This window comes from Poecilia mexicana, unplaced genomic scaffold, assembly GCF_051168715.1.
Source record: "Poecilia mexicana isolate PSO_F unplaced genomic scaffold, ASM5116871v1 scaffold_12, whole genome shotgun sequence".
Taxonomy (NCBI): Eukaryota; Metazoa; Chordata; class Actinopteri; order Cyprinodontiformes; family Poeciliidae; genus Poecilia; species Poecilia mexicana.
This window is the reverse complement of record NW_028263381.1, coordinates 9,397,060-9,414,315: the sequence shown is the minus strand read 5'-3', so window position 1 is coordinate 9,414,315 and position 17,256 is coordinate 9,397,060. Positions and strand designations below refer to the sequence as shown.

The 17,256-nt window shown below is 40.2% G+C and overlaps 1 protein-coding gene across 1 annotated transcript in view; it reads left to right on the top strand.

Moving 5' to 3' along the window:
• csgalnact1a (chondroitin sulfate N-acetylgalactosaminyltransferase 1a) overlaps nt 1-17,256 on the top strand; it is a 41,037-nt gene that overhangs the window by 4,192 nt on the left and 19,589 nt on the right. The window contains exon 2 of the mRNA XM_014979091.2: nt 12,005-13,282. Coding sequence (XP_014834577.1) covers nt 12,484-13,282 — 799 coding nt within the window. The 5' untranslated portion in view covers nt 12,005-12,483. The remainder of the gene's footprint in view (nt 1-12,004; nt 13,283-17,256) is intronic.

The following is a 17,256-nucleotide window of genomic DNA, read 5'->3' as shown; positions in this document are numbered from 1 at the left end:
GACTGAATCTTCTGTGGTTTGCTCTCTTGCCGTCTCTATTGTCAGTTATTCATAGCGTTTAGTTTTTTTAAAACGCCAACAACAACTGTACAGTATATCGGATTCGGGGAGTGTCTCACGATGCAGATTAAGATTTATCGTGCTGTGCAATTACTATTCAGAGACTAAAACAATTGAAATGTGGTCGCCATTGTGCTCTTTGGAGCCGAGTCTATTCATCTATTCATTTCTCTGTTTTGTGTCGTATCTATTTGCAGCGCGTTGTAGATAAAGGTGAAGGCTGCATTTTTATTATTGATCTGTGGAACCACATCGATGTGTGTGTGTGTGTGTGTGTGTGTGTGTGTGTGTGTGTGTGTGTGTGTGTGTGTGTGTGTGTTTCCATCATTTTCTACAACATTTAGCATTTTTGGCACTGTAATCTGTGCCAGGTGTGGGGATCTATTGCAGTGAGACTCCATCCAACAGGCTGATTACTGCATTGGCAACCCTCAGGAGTCTCGTGGAGTCAACACCTCAGTGGGTCAGCACCATGCCAGGTTGGTGTGTGCGTTACAAACTTCAAAGCAGCATGTATGAACATTAAAGGTATAAGAACTGGATTTGCACTCTGAAATAATCCCAAATCTGGCAACAAATTAAGTTTGCTGCCAGATTTAATTAGATATGAGAAGTACCGTCTTTCACGATGGACATGCTGCCTCAAGGTTTCAGTGCATAAGATCCAAAAAGTAGTTAGGTGGGCCATGGAGCACAGCAATTGGCAAATACCAATGGTTTTCCCTATTGGACAGTGGTGACACCAGCAGCAGAATGACCTCTCCCGCAAAAATCAGACGGTTTGTATTCAGTCTCTAATAGTAATAAGTCAGTGGGAAATGCTAGTCTCTATTACTTTTAATACAAAGACCTAAGCAAAATATATACCAAAAACAAAACACTCACCATATTCAGTAGTCGAGTATAACTGGCTGATATTTGCTGGCTAGTTGGACTGTCTGCTCAGGTAAAACCTGCAGTCAGCTGCCTCACACCTTCAAATTTTGCCAGCTTTAGATTTGAATGAGTTTCCTTAATTGGGGAGGGGGGATAAAAAAAAAAAACATTTACGGGTGGTGTTTCTTCGGCTTTGACGACATGCCTGCCAAACTCCTCCAGTCACTCTGGTTGTTCCATTGGCATCTCATTATATTGAGTTTAAATTGTAGAAGCTTAATGATGGAAAATTTTGGTGGTTTTGACTCTGCAACTCTTTCACCTTCTTACACTAGCCAGTGGCTATTTGCCACCAAATGCAGTGAACAAGCTTTTCTCTTCGACGTTGCAAGTACGTTAACGACAACTTGAACGTTCTCAGGGGAACATTCAAGCCTCTCTCTATCTTAACCGTGAAGAAGGCCCACAGAAAGAAAGCAAGAGTGTCAAACCTTGTTTAATGCTTTTGTAAAGGGGTGGGGGGATAAAAGTGGTGCTGAAATTGTTTTCCAAGTCCTTTCCAGATGGTGCGTTGACAGGGAGGTTCTGGGAAAACCAGCCTGTAATAAATGAGATGGAGAATCACCTGAGGGAACCGTAGACATCAAACAAAACCTTCCTCTCACCTCCTTCAGTTCCCTCACACTCGCATTAGTCTCACTTCTCCTCGTTCCGTGGATCTCTTACTCTGCTAATAGTTTCCCCCTCAAGTGATCTGTGAGTAGATGACGTTCTATCCAGCCTCTTTTTTTTTTCCCCTTCCTTTTTTATTTTATCTTAATTAATCTCTCTGCCCTGCGCTGTGGATGTTGTTCTGTTTTACTGAGCTCTAGCTGGAGGGCATGTTGTGACGAATTTGTCTGGGGAGAAACCCTGACATTCGCCGAGGCCAACAGTCACATGAGCACATTAACTTTCTTGACCTGTAACAAATGCACAACGCAGTCTGGGCTGCTGGGACACAGACGGGCTAGTGCAGAAGAGCTCACGCATCCATCATTGTGTATTTTATCTGGTTGCTTCGATGCGTTTTTTTGTTTGTTTGGTTGGTTTTTGTCTTTATTTTGTCTTGGATGTGTGTTTTCAATAACGAGACCGAGGGGAGGCATATTTTGCATTTATTTGGCCTAAGTGGACAGTTAAAACCCATTAAGCATTTACCTGCATGCAAAAGTTTTACATTGTTGTAAAGTTCTGTGGCAGGGATTAAAACTGGAAACATTTCATGCAGCTTTTCTAAGTATTTGAATCGAGATCATTGCATGGTATCCTAAGGATTTTATGCAAAAAAAAAAAAAAAAAAACGTAATCAAAATTTAATAGCTGTAAATAGTAGGGCTGAAACGATTCCTCGAATGATTCGAGTACCTCGATTACTAAAATTCCTCGAGGAAAATTTACCTGCCTCGAAGCTTCGTTAATTTATGTTTTATTAGTTAGCGCACCGTGTTCCGGCCGGGACTTCATTTGCGTTGCGCGGAGCTCTCACTTCCGCCTCTGAGTTGTTGACAAAAGCTAAGTCTCAGCGGCATAAAGTCCAATCTTCAAGATTGGCCTGTGGGGATTTTATTGATTGATGATAATGCCCGACTTTTTATCGTTTTTGGGGAACCAATAAGCATCCTTAAAATGACTGGGGAATGCCTGGAGTACGGCAGCATTTCTCCTCCGGGGCTGCTGGTTGAAAGCGAACGGCGGGAAGAGCGCTGAGGTGAGCGGATAGCCTGAACAGGGCGGGCGGCTGAGTAGCTGATGCTTACCGTGTAAATGTAGCTTTACCGACGAACCGCACAATAAATTTCATATCCCGGTCTGAAGAAACGGGTGGCGGAGCGCATCGTACATGGCTGGTAGATGAGTTTCTGAGTGTGACCAGTGAAAGTGTCGTAAATATCCCGTATTGCTTCCCCCGTGTTCGTCCCCCGGTCTAACGGTTCGTCAGTCCGCTGGTCTATTTCCTCCCCTCCACCCCATGTTCGTTCATTCGCCCTCTCCTCCCAGTCCAGGCGGCATTTCCCGTATTTTCAAACCCAAAGCGTGACAGGTTAGGTGGCAAGGTGAGTTTAATTAATCTATTAAACTCACTGAAGATGAATATATAAACTAAAAGCTGGATTGTAGACATTTTTTATAAGCATATTTGTGAGCCTGCCTCTTTGTTATTAAATTCAATATAATTTCAGATTTTTCTATAACTTTTCTTCTGGTTAACTTAGAAAGTGAGCTATTATTGTTACAGGTTAGTTTTCTAAACTACAAAAAAGCAACTGTTAGGGATGCTCAAATATGAAAAATTGGACTGATATTGATATCTGATAGTAACACCGGTATTATGCCAGATTTACCAATATTCCATTTTATTTTATTTTTTTATCCGATTACTCGATTAATCGTAAGAATAATCGACAGATTACTCGATTACTAAAATATTCGTTTACAACAGCCCTAGTAAATAGCTTTTCCCCCCACAGAGGAAGAAAATATGGCAGGAAGATAGCCCACAGGTTTCAGGAAGTTGTTTCCTCAGCTTATCATGTAATTAGGAAATGGCAGTTAACTGCGAAAGCAGATCTACACCACAACATGCAAGCTTCATGCATTATGAGAGCAAGATAAAGTCCATTGAAAGTAGCATTTTGGATGAAATGTCCAAACTGGATAAATTGTGTTTATTATGGTGTCGGATCACGGATTTATTCAGCAGTAAAGGAGTCATTTACCAAGAGATCACAATTGTACCTATGTCAGTGACTTGAGTACTTAAAGGGACAGTATTATGTATTTTCAAGGTACATAGTGCCAATTTACATCATAATCAAGTAGCAATGTTACCTTCGTTTGTTTTAAAAACGCTGTGTAGATAAAACATGAACTTACAAGAAATTTGACAAATTGGCATCCTGAAATTGACCTCTGTCCCTTTAAGAAGCTCCTGCTCTTTTCTCCACATTTGGACTGAGAAACAGTTTGCATAATTAGATCCATCACAAATATGAGCTCACAACAATATTTGTCTATTAAAAGATCGAATAACAGCATGTACTTTGTTGCACTTTTCTGAGCTTAATCAAAATCGGAGAAAAGAAATCTGAAGATGATCAAATGAAAACAAAAACCAAACGCTGCTTGAAGGTGTAAGGGAAATGGAGTGATAATCATAGCTTCTCACACTGAAAGGCCAAATATATTCAAAACTAGGGCTGTTGTAAACGAATATTTTAGTAATCGAGTAATCTATCGATTATTCTTACGATTAATCGAGTAATCGGATAAAAAAAATTATAAAATGAAATATTGGTAAATCTGGCATAATACCGGTGTTACTATCAGATATCAATCAATATCAGTCCAATTTTTCATATTTGAGCATCCCTAACAGTTGCTTTTTTGTAGTTTAGAAAACTAACCTGTAACAATAATAGCTCACTTTCTAAGTTAACCAGAAGAAAAGTTATAGAAAAATCTGAAATTATATTGAATGTAATAACAAAGAGGCAGGCTCACAAATATGCTTATAAAAAATGTCTACAATCCAGCTTTTAGTTTATATATTCATCTTCAGTGAGTTTAATAGATTAATTAAACTCACCTTGCCACCTAACCTGTCACGCTTTGGGTTTGAAAATACGGGAAATGCCGCCTGGAGTGGGAGGAGAGGGCGAATGAACGAACATGGGGTGGAGGGGAGGAAATAGACCAGCGGACTGACGAACCGTTAGACCGGGGGACGAACACGGGGGGAAGCAATACGGGATATTTACGACACCTTCACTGGTCACACTCAGAAACTCATCTACCAGCCATGTCCGATGCGCTCCGCCACCCGTTTCTTCAGACCGGGATATGAAATTTATTGTGCGGTTCGTCGGTAAAGCTACATTTACACGGTAAACATCAGCTACTCAGCCGCCCGCCCTGTTCAGGCTATCCGCTCACCTCAGCGCTCTTCCCGCCGTTCGCTTTCAACCAGCAGCCCCGGAGGAGAAATGCTGCCGTACTCCAGGCATTCCCCAGTCATTTTAAGGATGCTTATTGGTTCCCCAAAAACGATAAAAAGTCGGGCATTATCATCAATCAATAAAATCCCCACGGGCCAATCTTGAAGATTGGACTTTATGCCGCTGAGACTTAGCTTTTGTCAACAACTCAGAGGCGGAAGTGAGAGCTCCGCGCAACGCAAATGAAGTCCCGGCCGGAACACGGTGCGCTAACTAATAAAACATAAATTAACGAAGCTTCGAGGCAGGTAAATTTTCCTCGAGGAATTTTAGTAATCGAGGTACTCGAATCATTCGAGGAATCGTTTCAGCCCTATTCAAAACAGAAGTAAAATTCTTCAAAGTGGAGGTGCGATATCCCCTTTGCAGTTTCCACCTGCATTTCTTTTTTTTTTTTAATTATTATTATTCTTTATCGCTTCTACCTTTGATCAGACTCCCAGACTTTTTATAAGATTTTCAGATTATGTGTTTACCTTAAACTGCCAACTTGAATTTACTGGATACTAGCAGTAGCTGTCTGAGTCAATTGAGAGGGTCAAACCTGGCATGTCAGACGCCTAAGGCATTCAAAGGTAGCTCTGTAGAACACAGACTAGCATACATAAAGAGATAACCCGTCACCTGAGTGGGATTTCTGCTGTGCTGGTGTTACTGTCAAACAAAAGTGGGGCAGAGAACTTCACTCCGTTTTCTGACAGCAGTCTGCTGCAGCGCTGGCTCTTCGTTCAGCCTCTCGCCCTCTTCCCGGCTCATTTTCTAAAAGAAATGCACTATTATTTAAAGTTTCCTCTGGGGCTTGGTTAATATATTGGCTGCAAATAAATTATATCTGCCTGCCGATCCCCTGTTGGCAGGAAGCTCTTGTATAAAGGAGGAAAAAGCTAGGGCAGAGGGCGCAGAGCTCTGGAGCTGAAAACATCGCTGGTCACCAAATACTAAATTATTTGTCCTCGTATTTCATTTTCTTTATGACAGCTGTTTTTTTTTGTTTTTTTTTTACTATTTTTTTAAGAGGAGAGGTTTTGTATCTCTGAGCATCTCCCACGCATTCAGCACCACATCTGTGGTTTTATTTCCTGAATGAAAAATGAAATATGTGATATGGGCAAAAACACATTTATCAGTCGAGCCATTTCAGGAAACGGAACAATGTATCCTCTTCCTCTGTGCTGTGTTGGTAAACAAACCTGTGTTTATATATATATATATATATATATATATATATATATATATATATATATGTGTGTCAAATTTAGCTTCATTACATTTACACAGGCTGGGTTTTCTTTTTTTTTTTTTTTCTTAAAATCTGCAGAAAACCGTAAGCACTGAAACAGCAGGAAGCTGTTATCAGGTGTCGTTCCTGCTTATGTCTCAGGGGGAAGTCTCCGCTCCACACAAAGAGAAGACAGGAAGTGTTGTGCAGATTTCATATGAGGCCCTGATATGAGCCTAGCCGCAGGTGAAAGAGCGCACTGTAAAATCAACAGTCAGAGCAGTCTGCATAGTGATGTAGTCAGACCAGGAGATAATGGACTATTTTACAAGTATAATTCACACAGTTTTTTGTTTTTTTTTCAGGAAATATTCTAAAATGACTCCATTGCAGAGTTTTCAAATCCCACTATGAAACTGTCCTCCAAGTGGGGAAAAAAACAGATCAAAATGAGTCAACAGCAACACAGTATAGAACTGAGATTTGAGGAAAAAAAGTATTATTTCTTTACAAAAATACATTTCTCATAACTTGCTAATGCGATCCTAATTAATGTAAAAATTTCAGCACTTACTGTTGCTTAATTAACATGACCTGAAGTGAGTCGTCTTGTAACGGACACATTGAAGACGGACACTTGTAAAGGAACCATTCAGACATGTACGTAGGAGTATCAACCGTGGATCATGGATAATTTTATTTTTGAAATGCATTAATTCAAATAAGGCTCAAACAAATAAGAACAACTTTTAACTATTTTAAATTCTGAAAAGCTTTGCCCTTCCTCTAATCATTTACTATCTAAGCTGAGCTTAAAGCATGCTATGAGAAACTGAAACCAACCCTAGTTATGTGCTGCTAAATACTGTTATGTGCTGATATATACTGTAGGCAGATATGATTTATTTGCAGCCAATATATTAACCAAGCCCTAGAGAAAACTTTAAATAATAGTGCATTTGAGCAGAATGTTCTGTGACACCCATATGTATTTCCTATTGTTTATTTGTGTGAAAATTTCTGTAGTTTTTCTTTAGTTTGTTCAAGTGGACCGTACCTTGATTGGGTTGACATCATGTGACAGACTAATTCAAGTCTTTTATACAAAAAAAAAACTTTGAGTCAGTGTGCATCCTATCTGCATTGCTGCAGCCATTTCAGTTTGAGCAAGTGGCATGCAGCTGCGCTCTTCACAATTAACCTCCTATTTCTCTCTGCTCTAGCATCGTCAATAATTTATCTCGGTTCACTTTAGTGTAAAGCAACTGCAACGCTGGAGTCATCTCAGGGCACTTTACACAGTCAGGAAACAAGATATTTTTAATTATATTGTGTTAAGTAACCAAATGTAAATGGATCCAGATTGGACAGATTCAATTTACTCAATTTTATATTTAAATGTATTTTATTTTATTTTTTTTAAAAAGTGTAATTTGACCCTTTTTCTATAGCAACTTGTGAATGTTTACACCACGTGTAGCACTCTGGATTTGTGGTCGAACGTCATTAAATGATGGAAAACAGAGCTTATGTTTGATCCAGTAAGTTCAACATATTGAAGAGCTATATTTTATTTCAACTATATATGAAGCTCAACAATATATCCAAGAGCTATATTTTGTGGAATCAATGCAGTCTTGTAACATCTAGAGGATTTTCTATGCATTCAGCTTACAAGATGCGGGGGGGGGGATAGGTAAAAGATCTTAAAAGCATTATGCCAGGTCCGACTATGACGAAATTAGCAAACAGATGATGAAACAACTCCCTGACATAATACCTAACCTTTAACAATAGGAAAGAGACTAGAAAAAATGATATCCATGAAAGAGTTTGAATGTCAAACCATAAGTGTCTCTTTATCAGTCTCCCATAGTTGAATTTTGTTGGTCAGTGGGTGCGGCTGCAACGCAAGAGCACAAATATAACAAAAACAGAATTTCAAAACCAATACTGACCAAAATGAACACAAAGATGTGTTTTAGAGTTACTAAAATACACTTTGATCAGAATGTTCTGTGGATGACAAAGCAAAAGTGGAACTTTATGAAAGGAGTTGTAAAAACAAACGTTATACTGACCATCAAAATGATGGTAGTAGCGTGACGGTACGCTACTGGTGGTCCGATGCCAGCTGTTGCCACCGATGGGGGCATGACCAGTTGTTAGGTTTAGTTTTTCACATTGGGCAAAGTTGTTTTTTGTTTTTATTCCCCCTCACTTAATAATTGAAATTCTAATTTAAGCATCTTGTATTCGGTCACATGACCTGTGTATGGAAATATAGTTTGTTCTGGAACAATTATGCGTTACCATAAAACTAAAACAGAAAATATCTGGGGGCGTGGGAATAGATTTTTTTTATGACCTTGTTCGTGGGCAGGAGAAGGGACACTGTGGGAACGGGAAATCACAAACACCAGGCATCCCGCCACCAATAAAATAAAGCATGATTATTTAGCAGCCGGTTTTGCTGCACTGCAGCCGTGCCGATCGTCACGGAGAGAAATGACCGGGGCTGAATCAAGTCATTTATTCCACTGAGTTGACCATGAGTCTCTGCTCATAAATAACAATCTTACTAGCCTTCCTTCTAGCGATGAATCTTTCTCTCGCAGCTCTGCGAAACCAGCTGACTGCTTCACCCAAGGTGGCGTGACGAGTTATCTGAAAGACATCACTGCCGTATCAGTCTGAATTGGCGTTTTTTAATCAGTTTTTTTTTTTTCATACTGAAATGTTTGCATATTAGTCACTGAACTATTGCCCAGCCACTGCAATAAAAATGAATCATGTGGGAAAAGTCTACGCTGAGTGAAATTATTTGCTGGCTGCTGTTTCACAATTGGTTATTAGACAGAAAACTGTGACCTGGTGTGACCTTTGTGATCTTTGTTGTTTTTTTTTACTGTTTCTTGAAAATTTTACTATTGGATTAAAATGTTGTGGACATAATCTCCAAAATGTAAAAAGAAATGTGTGTGTGTGTGTGTGTATGTGTATATATATATATATATATATATATATATATATATATATATATATATAGTCTACAAAAAAAATATTCAAAAAGTCAAATCGAAGAACATAAGTGATGTAATCACTTTAAAAAAAAAAAAAGGAAATTGCAGAAGTAATGAGTACCAGTTGCTACCAAACCAAACTGCGTGTCCCGTTTAAATGTGTTCATCATTCCATATAAAATGATTTACGGCTTCATAATGATATCACCAGGGTTTTCCTGTAATTGACGATGATTCTGTGTCTCTGAAGACTCTCTCTCTCTCTCTCTCTCCACCGCCAACTCGCCCACTTCTCCCTCGCTCAGCTTCTCCTCAAACATTTTCGAGTCAGCTGTGGACGTCCTGCTGGAGAGACGCCCTGTGTCTCCTGATCCCTCCATGTGTCGGAGCACAGTTCAGTATTCACCTCCACCACATACTAATCCTTTCATTTGCTGCGGCTTCAGGCGGTCGGGTCAAAGAGCCGACTGTGTGGGGAGTCAGGAGGGACGGAGACTGATACAGAGATGCATTTACAGACGTGTACAGTAGCTCAAATACTGAAGCACTTTACTAACAAAAAAATGTTTATGCATTCATACAGAAGATCCACATTTGCACTGCTAAATATACATATCACCATTGCACACATATTTTTTTTTTTTTATGTAGTCATCCTAAAAGACATTACATCCTCTTTAAATTTTTGGGTTTTACATGTCGGGACAGGATAAAAATCATGTGGTCTTCACTAAATTTCCAAAAATATTTTTCATTTAGCCTCAAGTATGCAAAAATGAACAGATTCCACTCTGTCTTTGCCTTATTGAACAAGAGGAGAGCAATTGTTGCTGTCCATGAACCTTCTTAAAGGTTAAAAAGCTATTCCCAAGCAATTTGAGGTTCAAAAGGGAGATTTTTCACAAGCTTAAAACATTTCAGATGGTTGTCAAACTTCCAAGACGTAGATTTCCAGGAAAGGTCATCCCAAAAAGAAATGAAAGCTAAATCGCTGACTCTATAGGTTCTAGATAACTTAAATCTGTGAAATTTACAACGCTACGATAAAAAAGAGCAAATATGTTTGAGGGGTTTTTTTCAGAAGGCCTATAAGGAGACAATCCCAAAGACTTGCACGTTTATCGATCTGCTGCTACTGTCAAATGAAGGAATACACTTCTTCCTTGATGTATAATTTCAGCTCCAATTATGCGTCAGCAGATGTTCGTGCTGCTCACTAATGGGCATGCAGACCATCCGATTGGCTTTTAATCTGTAACACTGATTACACAAAACAGATGGTTGCTCCCCTCATTAACTTTTTTTTTTTTCTACCACATAATCATTTTAATTGAGGAAAAAAATATTCTGGACTTTTTTTTTTACTCTGTATACTCACTCATTAAGATGGTAGTGGTAGAAACCTTTTGACTCTGACGGACATCAACATTTTTTAAAATTATTTGAAATAAAGTCTTGATTCAATTGATGCGGTTAAAGACTAACCGGTAGTAGTTATTTTTGGCAAATTCCTAACCAAATTATATATTTAGTCAACCTGATTTTGCAGGACCTGTTCACACTGCTCTAAGAAACATCAGCCATCAGTGATTTTATTTCCCAATTACTCATCAGAGCTTAGAAGAAAACATCTCTCAAATTAAAGGTTGTGATGCTTCATGAGGATTTTGAAAACGATTACTAAAATTGACGAGTATATATGGATAAATATCACATATTTAGGTGTAACATGACTCGTAATTTGATCATCTTTTGTGAGAATATTATGGAATCAGGTGTAACTTAACATGTCATTTAATAGCTTTTCTTTAGAACCCATTAAAAAAAAACCTATATTTAAAAAATATGAATTATGATAGTAATCTATACGTTTTATTTTTATACAACATGCCTGTTACATGGAGTATCTACCTTTTTGCTGTTGTATGTGGCTCTATACTGAGTAACGCAAGCTGATGGTTATTAAAGCTTTCTGCTGCTGTAGCCAGCCTGCAGTCAGTCGCTTGAAACGTTTCACCTTAAGTTTTGATGTGGTCACATTAACTCTTTGGTGCCCACAGATTTTGCAAGCTTTATTTTCAGTTCTCTATTTTTCATAGTCATTTTAAAGGAAAGTTGTACAAACCTGGACAGCGTTTTGTTATTTTATAGTCCAGCTTCTCAAATTCCTGACTTCAGGTTTACCGACAAGTTTAGTCCCACTGACCTCTGTTATAACGGCATATTTTTGATATACCACAGAACTTGCTCTACAAGCTTTTAATAGGAATATACATCAAAGCCTGTACTTTCAAAATAAAGGGTCTTCGGTTGGCCTTGGCAAATTGACTTGCTCGTTGACCTGAACGCTTGCAGCCACTGTGGAAATGTTCATCAACAGATAGGTGAGGGGCAGCACTGCCGCACAGCCAGAGAAAAAACTTCAGTCATTCCACTGCTTTCTGTGGCATCTCATTAAAAGAACATTAAACAATAGAAACCACATGAAAGAATTTTTTTTTTTTTGCTACGTTTCAGAAACCGTAACTAAAACTAAGCTGTAATATGCCCCGACATCCAGAACTGGCCTGTGGCTATATGTACATATACGGCGCTCTGTTGCTCTACACCTCGCAGCAAGGCACATCTACTCTAACAATATTGTTTTCCAAAATTGTGGCCCTGAAGAATGCGTAATTGGCACTTTCCGCAACCCTAAAAGCAGTGCGTCAAAAAGGGCCCGGGAGGATTCTGATTTGCAACGCTTTGAATGTAATATGACTGTTTATGTCTCTTGTGTCCCCTGTCAGGAAACCAAGATGAAAAACCCCACCACTGACCGCAGGAAGGATTTACGTGCCCATTAAAACGTTCTCTTCATGCATCAGCCAGCTTTTTCTGCGCTCACGCAGCTGACTGCCGTCGTTCCCAGATACAGCCACACAGACAGGGAGACGACAGCGTGGACCGAGTGAGGGAGTCGGTAGTAAATTCAAACAGATGAGTCACTTGTGAGTGACGGACGACCTAACGATGTCTGGAATGGAGTCGTCCGGCAGACCATGAAGCGAAGTGGACCATTTGTGTTTCCGATGACGAAGTAATTCACAGAAACTGGGACCTGAGAGGCGGCGACCTAATTCAGGATAAATGACGTCGGTCTGACAAGTCGCCCGCCTCCTTACTAAGTGATGGAACATCATCGGAAACGGATTGTTTTGATTGAGGCTGGAGTGTGTGAGGTTACATGATATTACTGAGAGTGTGAGCTTTGATACCGCACGCAGTTATGTTGAGGCGCGGACTGCTAACCTGGGTGTCCCGTGTGGGGGGCCTGCTGGTGCTCCTCTGCTGCTCCCTCTCACTCCTCTACTTGATGACCTGCAGCCCTCCACATTCCAACAACCCTCCGCTGAGTCACGTTTTACCCCATGCAGGGTCCAACCACCCCAGCCTCGGAGGTACAGGGCCCGTGGTCGGAGCAGGGCCCGGCGGGACAAGGGGAGCAGGGGATGCTGCCCAAAGCCGGGGTCCGCCTGCAGCACACTCTTACCAGATGCTCCTCCAGGAGCGCGAGGAGCAGCACCGCCTCTATATCTCCTCCTTAAAGAAACAGATCGCTCAGCTGAAGGAGGATTTGCAGGAGCGCAGCCTGCAGCTCAAAAGGGTGCAGGAGAGCCTGAAAACGGCCGCGAACGGACTCCCAGAGGGGCGGGACGGGGGCGTCGAATTGCAGGGGGGTGGCTTTGGAGAGGTTCAGGGGGCAAAGAGCCAGCAGTCTGACCTGCAGGAGTTCCTTCGAGCTCAGCTGTCAAAAGCTGAGATAAGCTCCGGCACCAGGTTGCCCAACGAGTACGCCGTGGTGCCTTTTGAGAGCTTCACCCTGCAGAAGATGTACCAGCTGGAAATGGGGCTCACGCGTCATCCAGAGGAGAAACCCGTGAGGAAGGACAAGAGAGATGAGCTGGGAGAGGTGCTGGAGGCGGCTCTGCACAGCCTCAACACAGCCTCATCACGTCAGGATAACAGGGTGGCAGCAGAAAAGACTCAAACTAGCAAAGTCTACACACCGTCTGACTTTATAGAAGGTAAAACACTTTGCCTGATGTAGTCGATGACTACATTCCTTTCCAAAAGTGGCTTTTTTTTCCCACATTTTGTCTTTTTATGACCACAAACTTTAATGTAATTTAATATCCAACAACCCAAAGCTTATTGGGATGTTGTGTTATGTATGAATAACTTTCAATTTTTCAAAAAATAACCTGGAACGTTTGATTTGCATTATAATTTAGCTCGATTGAGTCAAAACCCAATAGATAAAAGTAAAGTCATCTTTTGCAGCAAATACAGCGACATGTCTTCTAAGTTTTTTCTCATTGCAGACGGGAAAATGTTGCCTTTATTTCATCGCAAAATAGTTTAAGCCCAGTTGAATTGGCTAGAGAGCATTTGTGTACATTGCTGAAGTGTTGCCACTTATATTCTCAGTTAACCGGGCCATTCTGAACTGAAGTATGTCTTTGTCCTGCAAGTGAATGTCTGCCCCAGTTTTTCGAGTCACATTTTCTATCCATCTTCTTAAGGCCTCTTACAAACCTCCCTGCTGACAGCATACAGTACTAAAGCGTGCCACACTTGGTTTTCCGCTGACTTTGCGCTGATCCAACAAATACAAACCCAAATATAATGCAGTGAAATTTGTAGTTCTGCAAAGACTAAACAGGAAAAGTTCAAAGGATATTATGATTTGTGTAGATCCTGTAAACGTAACTTTTGAACTCGCATAGTGCAAGTAAAGAATAGGATTTCACTTTGTTTGTTTGAAATGCAATGCCTTGCCATTAATTAACGCCTGTCGTTACCTAAGCAATTAGGTTAATAAGTGCTACAGGCAGCAGCTGCTGGCGCAGTATGACTTGCAAAGCAGTCATTTGATTTTTATCGGCAGCAACGCCACTTACTCTGGAAATCCGAACCAAACTCCACATTTAACAAGCATTACGTTGGGTTTATACATTTTAACAAGCAAATTTTTAAAGCTTCATCTTATCATATCCTTTGGTCACAAAGTCAACAGAGAATACTGCCTCTTTGAAGGGGTTTGTGGTGTACCATTAAATGAGCTCTGGTATGAAAGAGTCAACATGGGAAAAGCGAAATGAGCTTTAACAATTGATTTGTGATGTTGCCGAGTTCAGTATCGGCGGACCCCTGTGGACCAATAGCCCACAAACTTCAAATTATATACTCTGCTGTTTTCATACAGAACCAGTCCCTAAAGCAAAAGGCTGGTAAAAAAAATTTGATTTTCATAGCAGCTTCTGTGTAGGGAAGTTGTGTAGTGTAACCAATGTCTCCATTGGTTGCACCTTGTGAGGTGCAGCAAAAATTATTGATTTTTACGCTCTTTTTTTCCCTACTGTTCTGGCTGCATAGCATGTTCAACAAAACCAGGTTACCGTTATTCTAACGAGGCCAGCAAAACCCAAATCCCTTCTCAGAGATAATGTATGACAGATTTTTATTATTATTTTTAGCCTCTTTGAATTTTTTGTGCTCCAGAATGATTAAAAGCGTCTTGTGACATTTTCAGCTCAAAAGACACATTACTTGACATTTTAGTCACAGTCGCTCTAAATTGTTCCATTTCAGGGCTCTGGAAACGGTATGAAAATCATTTTACTTAGCCACTTTAATGTTGCTTTAATTAGGACACAATGAATCCTGCAGGCTTTGCCTAGCACCGCTGTACCGACAGCTTCAACTTTTAACTTGATGCCTTCAGATGTGCTTGGGCATTGAGCTGTCAGCATGTCAGATTACGGCAGAAAGATGAATCACCAAATGGATCCATGGTTCCTTTGGTAGACGGATGCACAGTCTCAGAAAACGCAAGGTCTCTTTGCTTATATAAAATGGACACCCGGCTGAACAGACGTTTTGGTTGACGTGAATATCCGCATTATAATTTCTCTTTTTAGCCATTTCTGAAGTACTTGTACTGTAGGTGAAATTGCTAGATCAACCTAGGGACACTGAGATAATATTTGACCCAATTTGACTCTTTGGGGTGTCATCAGGACCGTAATTGGTGTGCTGCCGATTCCACCAGTCAGCAGAAATATGTGCATTAATGGCAGGACACGTCTGAGAGCTTTGTTGCTGCACCCACAGCTGCTTTCTTTACTGTCACTGCAGGGATTAACATAAAAGACAAGCAGGAAGTTTTCTGTGCATGATGCATCCTGTGAGTTTAAATGGTTTTCTGTTACTTTTGTGTGTGCGTGTGCGTGTGTGTGTGTACAAAAACAAAAACGTCCTTGTGAAAACTCAGCAGCATGAATGGAGACACGTCAGAGGAAGTAGGGGGTCTTTCAACATGCCCGGGGGCAGATTGGCATTCACTTTGTAAGAATATGGCCAGAGTGCCTCAAAACGAGCTGAGCAATAGGAGTTGAATACATCCAGTCCATCCTGAGTGCCCACACACGCATTCAAGTAGACATCTGCATCTGTTTGAGATCAGATAACTCAGGAAGCATCTTAGCACAAGAGCTCTGCTTCTTTTTCTTTTTTTTCTTTCCTTTTTGTCCCTCTAACTGGCACTGCATATTCCTGGAAGGTCATAAATCTGAGTGTGTTTGTGCAGAAGTGCTGCCAGGATATCCCCTTAGTTTGTGCAGCTCAGCTCAGATCAAAACCGCAGGAAATAAGCACAGCTGCTCTTCATTCAAACTGGAAGTGTGCGACTGCGTGTGTTCGCGTGTGTGTGTTTGTTTGTGCGTGTGTGTGCCTGCGAGCAGTCAGTGTTATACAGCCATGACTTCAGCATAACGGGATTCTGTTATTTTAAAACAAGTTTATTAGAAATTAGACCTCTTAAACTATTTGCCATGTTATATTTGCAATTACCACCATTAGTGGGAATATTAAAGATGTAGCATTCCTGCCATTCCCATTAATGTACTTCATGTAGAATTAGTACACTCTTCTCTTAACTTTGACTAGCGAGGGACTGATTAAATTAATTTAGTTTCCCTTTGGGATCGATAAAGTATTTTTGAATTTGAATTACCTGCATCAAGGTATATTGTAGTACATTTTTCATTAGATGCTCTCTAGAACATGCTATTGGTGTTTTATGCATTGCAATGCAGGGCTACATACGGGTATGCAGGGGGATTCAAATGGATTTTTTTGGAGTTGACCAGCCATAGACTTAAATATTAATTTCTCTCTGAAGAAACATGTTGGTAAATTTAAAAAATAATAATAAAAAAAAGACTTAAGTTTGCTAACAGGATCGTTAACTATGGGATTATAACAGTAGCTGGAAGATTTCATATTGCAAATAAAAACGTCAGCTGTCATGATGACATACTCAAAGGTGTGTGGATAATTGTGGCCACAGAAAGGAATAATTTTTGTATTTTTTAAAGCAACTCTGTTAAGCTTATTTATGTTCCACAGTCACAACAAATGTTACATTAAGGCACTTTACAGAATAAATAGACTGAGTTTATATACAGAAATATATAATCAATATAGTCCAGATAAAGACATGTTTAATGTCAATTCAACCATGTTGTACATGTTTAACATTGTTACTCAAGGTCATCATTCTAAAAAGAATCTCATGTCCAATCGATTCCAAACTCTGAGGTTTTCCAAAAGTACAAACACTTCCCAATCCAAGAAAAGGACATGTTTGGCTTCTCGTTATCTGCTGATGTCCAACTTTCAGTTTCACTTTTGGTACTCTTTCACTTTTGGTACTCCTTCCTCATTTTATAATTTTAACTCCTGAAAGATGCTAACTTCAGTAACTTCCACAATGAAATGGTTTTGTTGTCGGCACAACCTGGTCGAACTGGGCTTACCGATCAGAAAGGCCAAGGATGAGCACAAAGTAATCTCACTCCGGTCATCACTGGATTTCTTTGCGCATGTACTCCTTAATGTATCTGTGTGCGTTTTCAGAATAGCTCCCATGTTGTCTGGAGAGTTAGACCACGCTGTCTGCTTTTTGTGACTTGGCAGTTCTCTGCTAGACATATTT